The 18,413-nt window shown below is 56.8% G+C and overlaps 1 protein-coding gene across 2 annotated transcripts; it reads left to right on the forward strand.

Moving 5' to 3' along the window:
• The first annotated feature begins 9,666 nt into the window (after positions 1–9,666).
• SLC39A13 (solute carrier family 39 member 13) lies at positions 9,667–17,594 on the forward strand. Of its 2 annotated transcripts, XM_068555834.1 has the most exons (10): positions 9,667–9,748; positions 11,231–11,539; positions 13,432–13,545; positions 13,852–13,976; positions 14,363–14,467; positions 14,579–14,668; positions 15,455–15,505; positions 15,833–15,965; positions 16,137–16,236; positions 16,327–17,594. In XM_068555834.1, the coding sequence occupies exons 2-10, from the start codon at positions 11,239–11,241 to the stop codon at positions 16,400–16,402; spliced, it is 1,095 nt and encodes a 364-aa protein (XP_068411935.1). In that variant the 5' UTR covers positions 9,667–9,748; positions 11,231–11,238; the 3' UTR covers positions 16,403–17,594. The 2 variants fall into 2 exon arrangements, with proteins under 2 accessions (XP_068411935.1, XP_068411936.1); XM_068555835.1 differs by lacking the exon at positions 14,363–14,467.
• Positions 17,595–18,413: the final 819 nt, after the last annotated feature.

Genomic DNA, 18,413 nt, shown 5'->3' on the forward strand with positions numbered 1-18,413 from the left:
GGGGCCGGACAGACAGACTCCAGCCCTCACCTGCCTGCACTAGGCCACGGGGTGAGGTCCAGCGGTGGCCTTGAGGAGCCCCAGGTCTGGGCACGGGGGCCTCACGCCTTCCTCTGGGTTCTCAGCCCCATCCCCAGACACACCTGGGCCAGGCCTGCTCTGGCCACCATTAAATCCGAAGATGGCGTCAGGGGTTGCAGAGAAGCCATTTCTCTGACCTGGTGGGTAGCATTCGAGGACTCTGCGTGCAGCCCTCGGACCTGCCAGGACTTGAGAGGCCATTGGCCCAGAGCCTGCCACCTCCACAACCCCAGGGAGCTGTCTGCTGTCAAGTCCACACCTGCCACAGCCTCTGCCCGGCCCCAGCCCTTCCCAACCGAGACTGTGCCGGCCCCTGCGGTCCTGCCCAGGCTAGCCTTTGGGGGGTCGGGGCCCCTCCTCGTCCCTCCCTTCCTGCCCTGACTCACCTTTCACTTCTGGGCCCCCCAGGCTCAACCTTTGGAAGGAGATGGGAGTCCAACAAGGCCAAGGCCCCGTGCCTGGGAGGCCTGTGCTCCTCCAGCCCCGGGGACAGCAAGGAAAAGAGAAGAGAGTAGAGCATTTCATGGCTATAATAAATCAAAGGGGGAAGTCGGAGCAGGAGAAATAAGAAACTTCCCTACCCTGGGCACAGGGACCTGCCAGGCGGCAGCCCCCGGCACCCCATGGCCTTCCCTCCTCCCTCCTGCATCCCTGGCTGGGGCCCAGATCTGGTGCCCTCTCCCCAGGCTGAGGCACCCCACCTGCCCAGAGATCCCCCTGGGCATCCAACAGCCCTTCTCATTGTGCATCCTGGAGGTCCAGCATCTCTCAGCTCTGCGCCTCCGTTTCTTCCAAATGGGCATGGAAATTCCCCAAGTCGAGTGCTCCTCTGGGGAGGTGAGAGGTCAGACTGGCCAGCAGAGAGGGCTGAAGACGGGTAGTGTCTCTCCAGACAAGGACCCTCAGGGCATGAAGAGGGGAGGGGGGTGAGACATTCTGAGAACTCCCAGCGGGAGAGTTGGACTGGGATGGACAAACCTCTGTGAGAGGAGATGGGAGAGCCAAAGCAAGAGGCAGGAGCGTAGAGCAGAGGTGGGGAGAGCCCTAGACCGAAAACAGGCAGGGCCTTGACCTCAACTCTGTCCCTGCACTTTCGCAAACCAGACCAGAGGCCCAGGGCATGGGGTCCACAGTGCAGGCAACAGATACACACAGCCAGTAGAGGCACCACATCTTCCTGGACTGTCCACTCAGATAGAGACTGAGAGTGGAAACTTATTTTAAAAAAAGAGGAGGGGGAAGCCCACATATTTAAAAGGATACAAATCTGTATGAATTTTTAAGATAAAAAGAAGGAATTTCAGAAATATTTTGGCCAGCTTTGGCCCCATTATGAGTCATGCCTCCAGATTCCCAGCTGTTGGGGAGACACAGGATGCCTCTACTTGAACCCTCCTGAGATGGCGTGCTCGCTCCCTTACTCCAGGGGTCTCTGCTCTCACTGTGAGCAAATTCTCCTGGGCCCCTGTCCCGGGTCTCCTGGTGATGTCTCCTGGACAGCTGCCAGCCTAGAGCTTGGGGCTCCTGGGAGACAGCGGCAGGGTCTGGGATCCCTCTGAGCCTCTGAGATCACGCTGCTTCACTCACAACCTTGTCAGGCAGATGAGATAAGAAAGTGGCTGTGACTGTTGGAGTCCAGGCTGCAGAGCCAGACAGACTGGGGAGCCTGCAGTGTGTGACCCTGGGCAAGTGATCTCACCTCTCTGAGCCTCGGTTTCCCCATGTGGGAAATGCCTAACTTGAAAGTGTGCAATGAGGGGCAAAGGAGGTCATGGAATGGGGCCTCGGGGTGATTGTGTGGCCGGCATCACACAACAACCGCCACTCCCATCTCCTCCCAGAAGCCCCCACTTCCTCCCTCCTTTCCCTTTCACCTGCTTGAGAACCTTTGCTCCCTGCTCTTCTCTGAGGCCCCTGACCTCACTCTGACCTGTCCTCATCTGGGAGAGTACCGGAGCTGGGGTTCCCAGCCCTACCCCAAAGCACTCCATCTGTGAGATGGAGACCTTAGAAGCCCAAACTCCTGCCCTCGCAGGACTCCCCACTTCTGCTTGCACACCTCCTGCCCTCCCAAGACACCCCCTTCCATCCTCAGACCACCTGTTTTAAAAACTAGTAACATTTACCAGGCACTCTACGTACACAACATATTGTAATCCTTGCAGCTGCAGGTATTCTTATCCCCATTTCACAGATGAGGAAACTGAGGCTCAGAGGGGAGGAGTGACTGGTGTGAGGTCAGCTGGCTAGAGAGGGGCAGCTCCGAGCTGAGAACTCAGTTCTCTTGTCCACCAACCCAGGAGAAATCCTATGCAAACCATGAGGCAAAGTAACACCTCTTTGTCTGGAAGAAGACTTTGAGGCCTTTGGGATGCCACTGCTGCCCAGGCTCATGGTCATGGCCTATTCCCAGCTCCCCTGCCCTGTCTCCATCACCAGAGTCTCCTGCTTCTCCTGGTCCAGGTTGTAGGATGCCAGAGTTAGAAAAATTCCAGCCTCAGGTGCCCATGAGAGCAAAGAGATTATAAAATCCAGAAAGGTGAGCAACCTCCTGAATCAAATGTTCCCCTTGGCTCCCTGCCCTGGGCATGCACACCTAGCAGTGGCACTTAACTCCCAGGGGAGACAGGCCCAAGGGGGCAGTGTTTCCTGGTGGTTAGAATCAGGGCATTGCTGCCAGACATTCATGGGTTTAAATCTCAGCTTTGCAACCAAGAGACCACCCCCTGGGTAAGTGACTTAATCCTAATATGGAGAGAAAGATGTCTCTCCTGACCTGGAGATTTCACAGAAGGGAAATTTGCTTCTAAAAGCCAAGCTTCGTCATGCATGGCCTCATTTAAGCCTCATTACAGCTCTGACAAGTAGGTACTATTATTACTCCCATTTTACAGATGAAGAAACCGAAGTGAAGGAGTCTTCCCAAGGTCACACGGCCTTGCAGTGGCTTAAAACTCAGTCCCGTGTGACTCCAAGTCAGATGCACTTACACTGCCTCAGGCAGGTTCCCCCTTCCTTTTTTCCTAGGAATTTTCCCTACCACTGCCAGCCCACAGGGTCAGAGGCCCTGAGTGGCAAGTAAACCTTGACTGGCTGGTACTCAAGGGTTTGGCCCTGCCCAGCTGTGATGCAGTCCCCAAATGCCTGACCGCTCTTGCTCTTGGGTTGGGCTGGCAGAGGGCTGCCTAGGCATATGCAAGGGGTATATGCATATGCTGCCCAGCTGCAGCGGGGACGCCTCCAGGCCCCTGCTGTACTATCTTGAGCCTACGCTGCAACTATGTTGGTGTCTGACCCTCTCCTGGAGGAGGGGTGTAAGCCCTTCCAGGGGGCCTGCAGGGTGAGGCCAGGAAACCAAGAAGTTGGACTTGCGCTTCTCACTTACTTGGGCCTTTTCCAAGGCCCTGGGAGAGGCCTCAGCAAATTTGTATTTGTGATTTTGTAATCTTTTTCTTAAAGAGGGCCCCCAGATTGTAGAGTTCCATTCCCCTCCCCACTTGCTTCCTGCTGGCTGGCTCTGTGACTTAAGGCAAGTCCCCCAGTTTCCCATCTATACAACGGGGATGAAGCCTGGAGAGTCAGCGGGTACAGCAGGGGCAATGCGAGGAACTCAGGGTACCCATCCTTTACAAAAGGCCCAGATCTACGGAGGGATTTCACCAGCCTGCACCTGTTCCATCCCTAACGGCCCTGGGGGGTAACTGGAGACTCCTACCCCCATGTTCCGGCTGCGATGACTGAGGTTTGGAACGGAACGAGCAGGCCTGCGCACCATCCCTCACTGCTCTCTGGGATCAACGCCCAGGATGCCGAGCGCCGGGTTGCAGGGAGGGGGCCGCTGGGCCGACCGTGGCTCGGGGAGTTGGGAGCAGAGGGTGCGGGGGCGGGCTCGGCGGAGGCAGCGTCCCGCACAGTCTCGCCGCAGGACCGACTTCGGTCCTTATCTGCTCGGGCAGCTTCCGCCCCCCATCACAGCCCCCGCCGCAGGCCTGGCCCCCGCCTCCGCCTCCGGAGGGGCCGGCCCGGAGCGCCCCTCCCCCGAGGCCGCCCGCCCCCAGGGAGCGCCCGAGCTGCCGCGGGCTGCTGCCCAGCCGAGCAGAGAGGCGCCCGGCCCCCAGGTGAGGAGCCGGAAGTGATAAATAACTCCTGGGGGGGGGGGAACCATCGCAGTGAGGCCCTCCCTGCCGCAGCGTGCCCACCCCAAGCAGACTAGACAGGGGCTCCCCATCCAGGCCGCCTCAGCCAAATCTGGGAGGGAGATTAGGGTCCCTTAAAGCCCCAAGGAGCAGGAGGAGCGGTGGGGTTGGTGTGCACGGCGTTCTGAGGGACACGAGCCCCCCATCCACACACACGCGCACTCGCGTCCCAGGCCCAAGCGTGGGAGGGAAGAGAGAAGTGGAGACACCTTTGAGAAAGTGAAATGCAAGCCACAAACTGGAGGAGACGTGAGACGTCTGACGTCTGCCATGTACAACCCGCAATGGATAACCATCAAAAACACATAAAGGACTCTTGGAAATCCATGGGAAAAAACAAAAAACAAGTAATCCAACAGAAAAATAGATAAAAGACGTGAACAGGCCTTTTTACAGAAGAAGAAAACACATTTGTCCAATGAACATGAAAGGGACGCACAAGCTCATTGGTGACGAGGGAAATGCAAATGAAGACCACAATAAGATGCTATTTTATACCATTTGACGGGCAAAAATTAACGTGTCTGACAGCACCAAGTGCTGGAGAAGAGGTGGAGCCACGGAATCTCCAGTGCATTGTTAGTCAGAGTGCAACTCCCTACAACCTCTGGGGAAAACAATCTGGCCTTATCTTATAAAGCCGAGGCCCAGCAGATCCCCCTCTAGGCTTAAAATCAAGAGAAACTTGGGCATGTGCTCCAAGAGACAGAAAGGAGAACATTCAAAGCTGCACTGTTCTGAACAGCAAAAATCTGGAGAATAACCCAAATGCCCACGGACAAGAGAATGGGTAAATAAATTACAGAGGATTCATTCACACAGTGGCACATCGTTCAGTAGCGCAAGCAAATGAACCAGTTTCACCCCGTATCATGAATGAATCTTAGTACCCGTATCGTTGAGTGAAAAAGCCAGTCCCAGAAGACAAACACTTCCTATGAAGTTCAAAACCAAACCAAACCATATCTCTACAAAAAACAATGTTGGTTCCTTCCTTTTCATACTTTTGTTATTAGGAGCTGACATGATTACCCACCTAAAAGACTCAAGGGTAATACTGAGAAATGATTAGAACCAGTAAGAAAATGTAGTTGGCTTACCAGGTATCAAAGGGATACATAAAAATAATTTGCCTTCCTGTGCACTACATTTAAAATGTAATGGGAAATATGTTCTTTTAAATACCCACAAAATGTAAAATACCAAAAAGTAAACTTATTAAGAGTTATGCAGGACCTATATGAGAACAATTGTAAACATCACTGAATAACGTAAAAGAGAACCTTAAAAGAGCTTTTTTCCTTATTTAAAAAGAAAGGCCAAACTGGACAGAATATTGTCTGTTATGTTTATTAGGGGAAAAAAAGGACTGTTAACATTCAGATTCTCCCAAGAAGGAAGCAGTGAGATGGGATGGGGAAGGGGTAACAAGTAAGCAAATCTATGAATAAACATAAATTAAATAAAAGAGAGCCCTGCAAAGGCTCAGATTCCTGTGCATAGTGCACAGGAATTTCACCCCACTTTGTGCTCCTGAGGCAGGAGAGGGGAAAGGGAGACATTAAATTCATTCGAACAGACTTCTATTCAGGGTATAGGCAAGAGCTTGTCTTTCTTTCCGGAAGCCCACAGCGGGAATGGGGGTTGGGAGGGTGAAGAAGTCCCATTGTGTTCAGGGTACAGGGCTCAGGGCTCCAAAGACACAACACTGAGGGCCTGGACAGACCCAGAAGGCTTCAGAGAGGAAGCGGCCTTGTAAACGGGTGGGATTTCAATCGACAGAGATGGTGGAAGGGGAAGAACAGGCCAGGCCTGCCAGGGCTGGGGTGGGAGTCACAAAGGGGGTTGTAAAGGCAGAGAGGCCAGACAGAAAGTAGTGAGGCTGGGCTGCCCAAGGAAGGGTTGCTGAGGGTGGGGGAGGGGGCTGCTGTGGAGTCACTGGGGCATTGTCAGGCCAGGGCTGGAAATTCAGGGGAGAAAGCACCCCAGGAACTCATGAGGGAGCTAAGGCTGCCCTGAGAAGAACAAGCTGAGAGAGGGTTAGGGTCAGGGGTTCCAGAGGGGCAGGTCCAGTTTGGAGAGGCAGAGCTGGAGGCCACAGTAAAAGCAGCAGGGCCCTGGGTGAGCGCTCGGCTCTGCCTCACCTCCTCAGGGTGACCTTGGGCACCCTGAGCCTCAGCTGCCCTTCTACAAGAGCTTGCTGCCTACCTGCAGACCCCCACGGAAAGCCCTGAGAAGGCGAAGGCCTGCTTTCTCACAGGAGGCCATACTCTGGAAGTAGAAGTAATGTGCCCATCCCAGAGCCTCTAGCCCTTGACCGCCAGAGGAGGGGGAGGGTTGTCAGAGCATCGGCAATGCCAGTGCCAGGCTGTGCTGGTCTCACAGCCGTCGCCTGGTCAGTAGGCCCAGGAGCAGTCCCACCTTCTAGAAATAGGGGGCTGAGACCTGGTTGCTGAGAAAGGCCAGATCAGAGAAATTGGTCTGCAGCCCCTCCAATCCCAGACGCCTCCCAACCACGCAGAGCCAAGCAGTGTCCAGGCTCACCCTGCCCTGCTGTGGTTTGTCTGCCCAGTGCCACGACCCAGGAAGACCCTGAGGCCTTCAAACCAGTTGATAAATGTGTTGGAAAACATTCATCTGTGCTCAGCAAGGAGTGGAGAGGGGTGGCCCCCACCCTGTGTCTTTATCTGTTCTTTTCATTACTGTAATACTTTCTTTATACTCATGTGTCCACACATGTAAATAATAATAACATCTAATCCTCAAGTAGAACTTCCCATGTGCCAGGCATTGTTCTAAGTGTTTTCTGTGTTCATTCAATTTACACAACTACTTGATATAGCAATCCATTTTACAGATGAGGAAACTGAGGCATAGGGAGTTAAGTAAATGAATATATATATCATATATATTATATATTTAATTTACATATGATATATATAAAAGCTTTTACATATCTTTTTTTACATAATTGCATAAATTATGATCATATACATGTTTTAACATGTTTTTACAAATTTTCCTTTTATATTTTAATATTTTTTTCTCCCCCCACCATGGAACCCATGGTACCATTCTGACGTGAGATCTTCTATATTTTTTGTTTACTCACAATTATAAATGGACTTATATATGCTAATACCGATAATCACATGTACCTATACAAGTTTCCTTTTTGTCGTTATTTTAAACTAGTGGATTATAGTAAAAAAAATTTCTGCATCTCTCTTTTCTCACTCGCCCATATTTGGAAGCCCCTGGCAGATCTAATTCACTGGTTTTCTTTGTTTGTTTTTTCCTCCAGAACTCTTCTTTTTATTTATTTATTTATTTATTTATTTTTGGCTGCGTTGAGTCTTCGTTGCTGTGCGCGGGCTTTCCCTAGTTGCGGTGAGCGGGGGCTACTCTTCATTGTGGTGCGCAGGCTTCTCACTTCGGTGGCTTCTCTTGTAGAGCACAGGCTCTAGGTGTGCAGGCTTCAGTAGTTGCGGCGCATGGGCTCAGTAATTATGGTACGCAGGGCCTTAGAACACGCAGGCTTCAGTAGTTGCAGCATGCGGGCTCAGTAGTTGTGGCACACGGGCTTAGTTGCTCCGCGGCATGTGGGATCTTCCTGGACCAGGGCTCGAACTCGTGTCCCCTGCAATGGCAGGCGGATTCTTAACCACTGCGCCACCAGGGAAGCCCCTAATTCGCTGTTTTTAACAGCCACACACTAGTCCACCCACTGTCTTTCTACTTGGCCCTCCCAGCTCATGATCATCCTCTAGAGTCCCATCCCCACCCCCCAATACATTAGGGAGTCTGATGGTGGAAATTCCAGGCCAGGTGAGAGGAAAGGGCAGTGAGAAGGCAGCAAGTGGTGTTTCTAGCTGGGTCTTGCCCATCCCCTTGCTGGTGGCCAGCAGCCCTCAGCTCCTAGAGGCAGGAATGCTGTGTTATTGTGAAATCATTTGTATATTGTGAAGTGCTTTGCATATGATGGAGTGATTTGCATATATGGGGGGCGCATCTTAGAGATCCCTGAGCAGCAGCCCTGGGTGTCTTCCTCCCTTTGCAAAGTAACCAGCTCGGGGCTTCCACTTCAGAACTCAGGGAGCAGAACAGGAGGGCGTCCCTGTAGACCTGTGGGCCTGGCGGGTGAGGCAGACACGGGGCTTTCAGAGGAAAGCTGATCCCGCCTGGTAGGAGTTGGGGGTCTAGGAAGGGCAGATGTTGGAGTGTGAGGTGGAATCGGGCAACTGGTGCAGCCTGTGAGAGCCCTGTGCCCTCAGAGCCCCTGGTAAGGGAGAGTGACACAGGACGGACGAAGGAATTACCACATGAGGCAGATGAGGGTCAGAGGCTGGGAGACTCCCACCCTGTCACAATCTCTGCCCCAGTGAGTACCCAAGTGCCCCTCGCTGAGTATTATATGGTCCTGGCTGAGAAGAATGCAAAGTGTAAATGCCAAGGCAGATTCCCATGACCCTATAAGTGAGAGGTGCTATCACATGCTCTGGGTTCAAGGACACCCAGGTTTGAATCGTGCTTCTGCCATCTGTGCTATTGTGTGACCCTGGGCTAACAGTATCCATCTCAACGGGATAGACTGAGGATTCAGGGAGACAATACACGCAGAGTGAATGGCACGTCGTAGGTGTTCAGTAAATTGCAGTTATAATAATGCTATTGTTTGCTGCCCCAGTCTGAGGTGAGGGAAGCACAGAGCCTTTGCTCCCCCAAGTTTGGGGTTACCAGCAGCAGTGTCAGGCCACTGTGCATTGGACTCCAAAGGGTTACAAGCCCTGGAGACAAAGGCCTGAGGTTCCCAGTGAAAAACCAAAGCATAAAAATAATTCGATGAGTAAGAATAAAATTCCCTCTTCTGAGGTTCCCGGGGCTAGGCCCCTCCCTGCGGCAGGCACTTCCCCTTTCCCTTGCTCATGGAGGAGCCAGGCCGGGCTGACTCAGAGCAGGAGCGCCACAGCCATCCTCCTACCCCGACCCCGTCCCGGGACGGCGCAGTCTGGTAGCAGAGCGCGCCCCCGTGCGGCCGCGGCTGGGGCTGCCGCCCGAGAGAGGAAGCGGCGGGCAGACCCGCAAGCGCAGCCACCCAACTGCTCGCAGTCCCCGCTGGGCCGCCGTCTCCGCCCTGCGCAGCCGGACTGTGCTGTGTACCCACGGGGCCCCCACTTCCGCCCGACCCTCCCCGCCGTCCCGGGCCCGCCCGAGCGGAAGTGCTCCAGCTTCCCGGGTCCCCCATGGCCTCGAGGCGGAAGCGCTCTCCCACCGCCGCTCCCCACGACCCCGCGGCGCTCGGCGCGTCGGGTTCCGGGCAGGTCCCGTGTGACGTGGCCGCACGCTGGGGGCGGCTCCGGGCCGGGGGCCGGGCGGCCAGGCCGGGCGGGGCCGACCCGGGGCGGGGCGCTGTGCCGCAGCTGGATGGCCGGGGCCGTCCGGAGCGCCTCCGCCGCCGTCGCCGCCGCACGGTGAGTGACCGCCGCACCCCCAGGGCCAGAGTCCCTGACGAGACGGACTCTGCCGATCCCCTTGCCCCCGACCCGGCTTGTCCAGATCAGACCTGGGCCTCTCGCCCAGAGCCCGGGAGTTAAACTTCCTTGGGCTCTTCTCTCCTGTCTCCCCACGCGTCGCTCCCCATCTCTCCCTCTCTCTCCGCCTCCGCATCCGTCTCTGGTTTTCTCACTCTTGGCTCTCCCGCTCTTGCCTTCTGCTTTCCCTCTGCTCTCCGACTCTCTCGGTACCCCCTCTCTTGTCCCAAACGTGTCCCCTCACCTCTCCTGTCCTCAAACTTGTCCCCTGACCCGCCTCTGCCTCCAAGTCCGGCCTGGCGCAGTCCTGCCTTTGGTCCCCAATGGAGCCCAGAGGGTTTCATCAGGGTCCCGTTAAGGCCTGGAGGTCCTAGACCCGAGCATCTTCTCCAGCTGCTTTCCCTCCCTCCCACCTCCATCAGCAGATGAGGAAACTGAGGCAAGGACATCACTGGCTCAAGGTCACAGCCAGCATGAGGGAGGGCAGACCACATTTAAACCTCATGCCTGAGTTTCCAGGTTGAACTTCCCTCGTGGTTGACTCACATCCAGGTCCTGTGATCCGCCCGCTGGGTACACTCCTGCTGCCTGGTGCTCCTGGGCTCCCGCAACATAAGGAGGGTTCTCTGTGCCTCCTCCGTGCCAGGCACGCTCACCTGCTTAGCAAGCTCATCTCATTTTCACCACTGTGTGAGGGAGACAATACTTATCTCCCTGCTACAGACGAGGAGACTGAGGCTCAGAGAAGGGCTTTAGGGACTTGTCCGCAGTCAAGCAGCTGTAAATGCAGAGCGCAAAGTCAAGGGCGGGTCTTCAAAGCCTGTGCTCTGCACATCTGTGAGGCAGCTCCTAACTGAAGAATCCTCTTTCTTCATTCCCACCTCCTGTCTGTCTCCGTGCCCCAGGGATATTGGACTCATTTCCTAGGAAGAAGCCCTGATGGTCTTGACCTAGCTCAGCTGCTTGGTTTCCCCACCTGCACCTCCTAACATTGCCCCATCAAGCTAGACTGTGCTGGCCGCCATCCCTGGGGGTGTCCTCACTGGGGCGCATCCTGGCAGCAAAGCCTCCCCTGGCAGCCAGACACCCAGCTGGGCCGGGCCTACCGGTGCCTGAGGGGAACCCAGCCAGCGCCTCACCCTGTCATTAAGGAAAGTTTAGCCTCAGGCGGACAGGCTGACACACAGCCTGGAACTGGCTCCCAAGGAAAAAATGTGTGCTCCTTGGGTGTGGGGTGTGGAGGAGCAGAGCCCTTTTGCTCTGTGCACCCATCATTGGGATCCTCAGAGGCCCTGGGGGAGGCAAGCAGGAGGGCGGGTGCCATGGCCACTGGGAGTGGGGGGAGGGTTAAGATGCCACGTTTCCTAAGCAGGTGTGCGGCCAAGGGTGGCAGCTCACGTAAGTGGCCTTTGTGTTTTTCAGCACGTGGCATGCCTGGATGTCCCTGCCCTGGTTGTGGCATGGCGGGACAGAGGCTCCTCTTCCTCGCTGCTCTTGCCCTGGAGCTCCTGGGAGGGGCTGGGGGTTCCCAGCAGGCCTTCCGGAGCCGGGGGGTGGCAGCGGCCTGTCGCCTGGACAATAAGGAAAGCGAGTCCTGGGGGGCCCTGCTGAGCGGAGAGAGGCTGGACACGTGGATCTGCTCCCTCCTGGGCTCACTCATGGTGGGGCTCAGCGGGGTCTTCCCATTGCTCGTCATTCCCTTGGAGATGGGGACCACGCTGCGCTCAGAAGGTGGGTGACCCTCCTCTGGCACCAAGGGGCAGCCAATGGCGTGGGAAACATGCTGCTGCTCTTCCTGGGAGAGCCGGGTCTTTGGTCCCGAGTGGCAGTGTGTCTGTGGTGGAGGGTGGGGACCCAGCACAATTCCTCACCTTGGTCCAGTGAGCCAGGGTACGCCATGCTCATTTGTTCATTCCTTTGTGCATCTGTTTATTCTGAAAGATGAAAGTCAGCAAACATTCACTGTGAAGCAAGAAACAAGGCTGGAAATAGGATGCCGGGCTGCCTGGGTTCAAATCTTGGCTCTGCCACTTACCAGTTGGGTGGTATTGGGCAAGTTCCTTAACTTCTCTCTGCCTTAAGCTCCCAACCTTAAACATGAGGATAATAATAGTATCTACCTCATAGGTGTTATTGTGACGATTAAATGAACTAACATCGGCAAAGCACTTAGGAGACTGCCCGGTGCAGGGAAGGGGCTCCGTGTTCGCAAGCCGGTGCTGGGTGTCAGGATGCAGCGGCAGCGTAGCGCTGCCTCTCCCTTCAGTCCCTGCTCACAGCGCAAAAGGGCGCTCAGACCCAGAGCCCCTGGGGCGGCCTTACCCAAGAAGACGCGAGAGGCTGGTAGCTGGCCTGCCTCTGGAGAGGGGGTCTGGGAGGTGGGCGCAGGCCTGGCAGAGGCTTTTCCTTGGCTGCGCATGTGTCCACAGGTGACATGCTATAATGAAAGATAAAGAAGATCAGATGGGGAGCTGCTAAAAATGCAGGTGCCTGTCGCCCCCACCCAACAGTATGACATAGTAGGTCTGGACCAGGCCCCGGGAATCTTTGAAATGAGGGTCCCCCAGGGGCTTGTGCTGCCTGCCAGGCTCCAGGAGCTGTTCATTCAACGGATGGTTATGAACGCAACTGTGCCAGGCACTGGGCTGAGGGCTGGTGCCCCAGCTGTGAACAGGGCCCTCTTCTGCTGTCTTGCCTGTGTATCAGTTCAGCCCCTCTCATAGCATCCCTGAGAGGTCAACCTAGGGAGGACTTGGATTATTAGCTCTATTTTACAAATGGGGAATCACAGGCACAGAGAAGTTCTTGGAGGAGCCCAAGGTCACACAGCCTGGAAGCAGCAGCTTCCCCCTGGGATCCCACCCCACCACTAAGCTGCCTCTTCCTTCTGGGCCTCAGTTTGTCTATCAAACCAAGGGTTTCGACATGGCCCCCTTAGGGCACTTCTAACTCTGGATATTGCACGTCTGCACAAGTCCTCAAATCTCTGCCACTTTTCTGAGAGTAACAGTGGCTGAGAAGAGAAAAATTCCCACTTAATAAGCTCTTGCTATAGGTATTGTTGTTTAATTCAGGGGTCCCCAACCCCCGGGCCGCACAGCAGGAGGTGAGCGGTGGGCAAGTGAGCGAAGCTTCATCTGCCGCTACCCATCACTCGCATTACCACCCCCGTCCGTGGAAAAATTGTTTTCCATGAAACCGGTCCCTGTTGCCAAAAAGGTTAGGGACCGCTGGTTTAATTTACACAAGATCCCTATCAGATAGATACAATTGTCCCCAGTTTACAGATGATGAAATTGAGTCCCAGAAGTAATCTACCCAAGGTTACCAGCTGGTGGGTTGGGGAGCTGGGACCTGTCAGGCTCCCAAGCCCAGTCTCTTAACCCTGAAGCAGTAGTGGCTCCACAGTCGGCCCGCAGGTCGTGGTGTATTCCTGCTGGGCACCAGCCCTTGCTGGGACTGAAGGGTTGGGGACCCAGGAAGGCCAGCAGCCCATGTCCAGCCTTCCGGAGACTTGAAGTCTGGTTGGGACCACAGTAGGAGCCCAGTAAGCTGGGTGGGGCAGAGGTCAGGCCAGGGGCTCTGGTGCCTCAGCTCCCAGGTCCCGCATCTCTGCCTTGTAGCTGGGGCCCGGCGCCTGAAGCAGCTGCTCAGCTTTGCCTTGGGGGGACTCCTGGGCAATGTGTTTCTCCACCTGCTGCCCGAGGCGTGGGCCTACACGTACAGTGCCAGCCCTGGTGAGTGAGGCCACAGGCTGGGGGCAGGAGGGTGGCAGGCGATAGGTGGGAACTGGTGCCCATGCCCAGGGATGGCCTAGGCCCTGCCTGCTCTGCAGAATGACTGTGAGGGGGTTCTGGACATCTGGCAGGGAACTTGTCCTGGTCCCAGTGCCCTGGTCCCTATGGGAGCTTCTGGGGCCCAACTGCCCCACCAGCCAGTCCTGGCGTCCTGCCCCTGTCACTGCCCTGGACTAGGTCCCATCCCAAGTGGCCCCCGTTCTGTGGCCCTGGCTTGGCCTGGTGTGTCAGTGCTGCCCCCTGCAGGTGGTGAGGGGCAGAGCCTGCAGCAGCAACAGCAACTGGGACTGTGGGTCATTGCTGGCTTCCTGACCTTCCTGGTGCTGGAGAAGATGTTCTTGGACAGCAAGGAGAAGGAGGAGACTAGCCAGGTGAGCCCCAACCCCCAGAGCCTACACAGGTCAGCCTCTGCTCTGTGGTGGTGCCAGGGCCTGGAGGCCCAAGTTCTGAGTCAAGCCCTGAAAAGAGTGTCTCTTGGCCCTTTCCCGGGAGCTCTGGGAGGCTGGGCCAGCTTGTTTGGAAGGATCTGGGCATCAGCCCCTGCCGTGGCTTGTTCTCATAGACTAAGAGTGATAGCAGTGCGGGAGGCAGAGGGTCTGCTGGGTTTGGGGGCACCTGGCTGATTGAGCAGCAGAGTCCAGCCAGATAAAAGGGGTGTTCCCTTTTTATCTGTTCTCCATCCTTCACTCCCTTTCTGTCCACCCTGGCCAAGTGGGGGGCATCTAATGTCACGTCTCCCTCCTTCTCCTGGCCCTAGGCCCCCAGCAAAGACCCTGCAGCTGCGGCCGTGCTCAGTGGAGGCCACCATCTGGCCCAGCCAGCTGCAGGGCCCGGCCTGAGCGCCGTGGTCCGGAGCATCAAAGTGAGTGGCCCGCCCAGGGCCCCCTCCTCCTGCAGCCGCCCCACCCCGAGTGGCCGGCCCGACTCAGCCCTGCCTGCCCGGCCCAACCCAGCTTTCTCTCCCCTCACCCAGGTCAGTGGCTATCTCAACCTGCTGGCCAACACCATAGACAACTTCACCCACGGGCTGGCTGTGGCTGCCAGCTTCCTTGTGAGCAAGAAGGTGAGTGGGGCTGGGGCAGTGGGACCCAGGCCGTTCGGTGGGAAGGGCGGTGCCTGCGTTAACCAGTTGGCTCTGCCTCCAGAATAGGTCCCCAGGCATCTCCTCCTTGCTCCCTCCATCACAGCACCCTCATCTACGCCTCCCTGCTGCTCTCCTGGACACGGCCTCCTTCTGTCTCCACCACTGACTGGTCTGTTCTTGCTGCGAACACTCCTTGTTGGGATCACAGGCCTCTGCCAGGCTGCTATGCTTGGCCCCTGCCTGCTTCTAGATGCTTCTCCCCCCCACCTCCTCCCTCTGCCCTCTGCGCTTTGGCCCCAGGCTCTGCCTACTCTTGAACTGGCCAACCTCTTTCCCCTCTGGTAGCCTCCAACTCACTGTTGCCTCTGCTTGGAATGTTCTTTCTTCCACTCTTTGAACTGCTAGCTCCTCATCCTTCAGGCTTCAGCTTAAAGTGCACTTTCTCAAAGAGGCCTTTGCTGACCCCTCATCTCAGTTAGGCCCATCATGTCCCATGGCACCCAGTCCATCCTTTCCCCATAGCACCTGCCATGGTGCATAATCACATGGTTCTTTGTCTGTTTACTCAATCCTTGCCTCTCCACTCCAGGCTGTTAGCTTCTTGAGGGCAGGTTCCCTGTCTGTTTTATTCACTGCGATATTTCTAGCAGCCAAATGGTACCCAGCCAGGGCACCCAGAGCAGAGTAAATGTTTGTAGAATGAGCGGACAAGTGGGTGCCCTAGCCCTCAGCACAGACCCCACAGACTCCCTCCCCTCCCTGCAGATCGGGCTCCTGACCACCATGGCCATCCTCCTGCATGAGATCCCCCATGAGGTGAGTGCCAGAGGCTTCCCATGATCAGCCATGTGGGTGTGGAGCTGGCAGCAGGGATTCAGGGTGGGACTACCCAGCAATGGTGGGCTTGGGCGGCTGGACCACAGAGGCCTGGAGCTGCTCAGCCTACTAGGCTGCAGCCACTGTTTCAGCTGTGCTCCAGCATGCTCGGGACGGGGAGCCCAGCCGAGGGGATGCGGGCTGGGGCAGGGGGTGGTCCCAGCTACGGGGCGGGTGCAGGGGGCTCGGTGTGCGTGTCCATACCTGAGATGCTCAGGGGATCTGGCCCCGCTGGGGCCCAGAGTGATCGTCTGGACCTCCCCTCAGGTGGGCGACTTTGCCATCCTGCTCCGGGCCGGCTTTGACCGATGGAGCGCAGCCAAGCTGCAGCTCTCGACGGCCTTGGGGGGCCTGCTGGGCGCCTGCTTCGCCATCTGTACGCAGTCCCCCAAGGGAGTAGGTACGGGCGTGGTGGGTGGTGGCGGTCAGCAGAGGGGCCCCAGCCAAAGGGCACAGCTGCCCTGACCCTGGTGTCCAGGCCAGGTTCTGCCCCCGGTCCACCCCGCGGGAGGGAGTGTAGTACACGTGGCTCCCCTGGACCCCCAGCCAGTCAGGGCTTCTCCTGCTGCAGAGGAGACTGTGGCCTGGATCCTGCCCTTCACCTCTGGCGGCTTTCTCTACATCGCCCTGGTGAACGTGCTGCCCGACCTCTTGGAGGAAGATGACCCATGGTGAGCTACCCACTGGCACTGCCACTCGCGGGCCTCTGCCCCCCGCACCTCGGCCAGTGCCCCCCTGAGCCCCTGCCCCTCTCCCCACAGGCGCTCCCTGCAGCAAGTGCTTCTGCTCTGCACGGGCATTGTGGTGATGGTGCTGTTCTCGCTCTTCGTCGAGTAACTGTCCCTGACGCCCCACCCCCTGCACAGCAATAAGAGACTCAGATCGACTCTGTGACCGTGCGTGCGTGCGTGCGTGCGTGTGTGTGTGTGTGGCAGAGAGCGAGCGAGTCCTCCGACCTGACAAGAGGACGGGGTGTGTGTGTGGTGTGCACATGTGACCGTGTGCAAGACCGACACTGTGATCCCTTGTGTGCTGGGCCCAGGGCCCGGTGCCCACGCCTGCCCCCAGCCACACTGTGGTCTTCTCTCCTTGCCACCCTGTCATCTTGCACCTCCTGGAGTTGGCAGTGAGGAACAGGAACACTGGTCCCAAGCAGAGGCCTCTGCCCACCAGGACGCCAGGAGGAGTGAGAGCAGCCCAAGGAGGCCAGGGCTGCAGGGAGCCCCAAAGCTGTCTCCTGCTGGGGCCTCATGGGTCCCTGGCCTGAGGGAGTAAACCTCTCTGCACATGCACCCAGCCCTGGGCAGCCAGAAAGCGAGGCTGGGGCGCCTCCTCTCTGCTGTGTCCAGTGTTCTGGCCCTTCCTTCACCAGCTCCAAGGCCAAAGAAAGGAGAGGCAGGTGCTCGTGTAGCCCCCAGCCCCACTCAGCACTGACAGTCCTACCCCTCCCAGCATGGAGCCGGGAGATGCTTTCTAAGACCTTTTCCCCGTGGCTGCTTGCCCTGGCCCAGCTCCTGTTCCCCCAGGGAATGCTCCCTGGCAACGCCAGCGGCTCTGCCACCTCCAGCTGCCAAACAGCAGCCAGCAGGGCAGCGAGCAGCCCTGGGCCAGAGGCTTCCCAGTCGGCTCAGGGATGCTCGTGCCAGCACAGGGTCCAGGCAGACACGCTGGGGGCAGGAAGAGAGTGAGCAGTGGCTGCCTGCCCCTGCCCCTGGCTTGGGCCCCTTTTCCTGTCCCACTGTGGGTGGGGTTAGGCGGGGGTGGCGAGGGCTCCACGTTGTCAGCACTCAGGAATGTGCTCTGGGGATGCTGAAGCCATAATCCCCAGCTATTTCCCTTGGCTGACGCCCAGGTACTCAGCTGGCCCACTCCACAACCAGGCTCCAGCCCTGCTGCTTGACCGTGGGCGTCTTGAGACGTAGCCATCGAGAGAGTGTGAATGGTTTTACGGCAGTTTTGCTGTGGTTCCATTTGTATCTGTAAATACCTGTTCTATAGATGAGATGCAAATAAATATACACAAACTGGCTGCCTCTGTTCTGCATACTAGAGCCGATGGTCGAGCAGGGCTTTTCCGGGCACCCTGTGCTCCAGCCAGGTTGGCTGCTCTGCGGGCCCCAGCTCCTGCAGGCCGCCCAGCTGGTCTCCACTGTCATCCCCGCCTTCTGGTCCTTCTGCTTCGTCTCTGTTACTTTTGGGGTGCTTCCCAGAACAGGGTATACATTTCATGTTTCCCTGGTTTATTTCGTTGTTAGCTTTTTATGCCAATAAAACAAGCCTGGCTCTAGGCCGTTACAGCCCGCGTCACCCCCAAGGGTGGTGTCCTCATAGACCTACGAACCAAGGGCTTTTTCCTGGCCTGCCCCCTGAGTAATTTTAACCACGGACGGGAGCTCCATCCACAAAGTCATCTCCAGGTTTGGCCTCCATGAAATAGTTATTTTTCATTAAAAAGAAAGAAAAGAAAAAACGAGATCTTTATTCTAAACCATACCCTCACCTCCAGTGAATAGGCTGAGAATGAAGACAGCATCAGGCACGGGGGGAGCCGCTTCCCCAGTGCTGTTAGGAGAGAGCAGGAGGGGGAAGTGGAGTCCCACTTCCTCTCCTACCTTCCGCAGGCTGTCGGCGGACAGCGCGTCCGCGCCACAGCACGGAGGCCGACACGGGGGCTGCGAAGCCCCGATGGGCTGTATCCTCAGCTGCGAGTGCCTGGCCCTGACTCAGCATTTTCAGCAAAAAGGGCTCTGCTTCACCTGATTGTGACACGCCCAGGACCTGGTGGGTCCAGGCCTGACAGAAGCGAGGAAGGAAGCCAGGGCTGTCCTGGCAGTCCCCGCCTCCCCTG

Source organism: Eschrichtius robustus, chromosome 11 (assembly GCF_028021215.1).
Source record: "Eschrichtius robustus isolate mEscRob2 chromosome 11, mEscRob2.pri, whole genome shotgun sequence".
Classification (NCBI taxonomy): domain Eukaryota; kingdom Metazoa; phylum Chordata; class Mammalia; order Artiodactyla; family Eschrichtiidae; genus Eschrichtius; species Eschrichtius robustus.

Excerpts from the sequence above, each read along its gene's own strand:
- SLC39A13 (XM_068555834.1), top strand. The coding sequence starts at position 11,239 with ATGCCTGGATGTCCCTGCCCTGGTTGTGGCATGGCGGGACAGAGGCTC. Across the intron at positions 13,977-14,362 it reads AGAAGGAGGAGACTAGCCAG|GCCCCCAGCAAAGACCCTGC; the intron begins GTGAGCCCCAAC and ends TCCTGGCCCTAG. Across the intron at positions 14,669-15,454 it reads GCTTCCTTGTGAGCAAGAAG|ATCGGGCTCCTGACCACCAT; the intron begins GTGAGTGGGGCT and ends CCCTCCCTGCAG.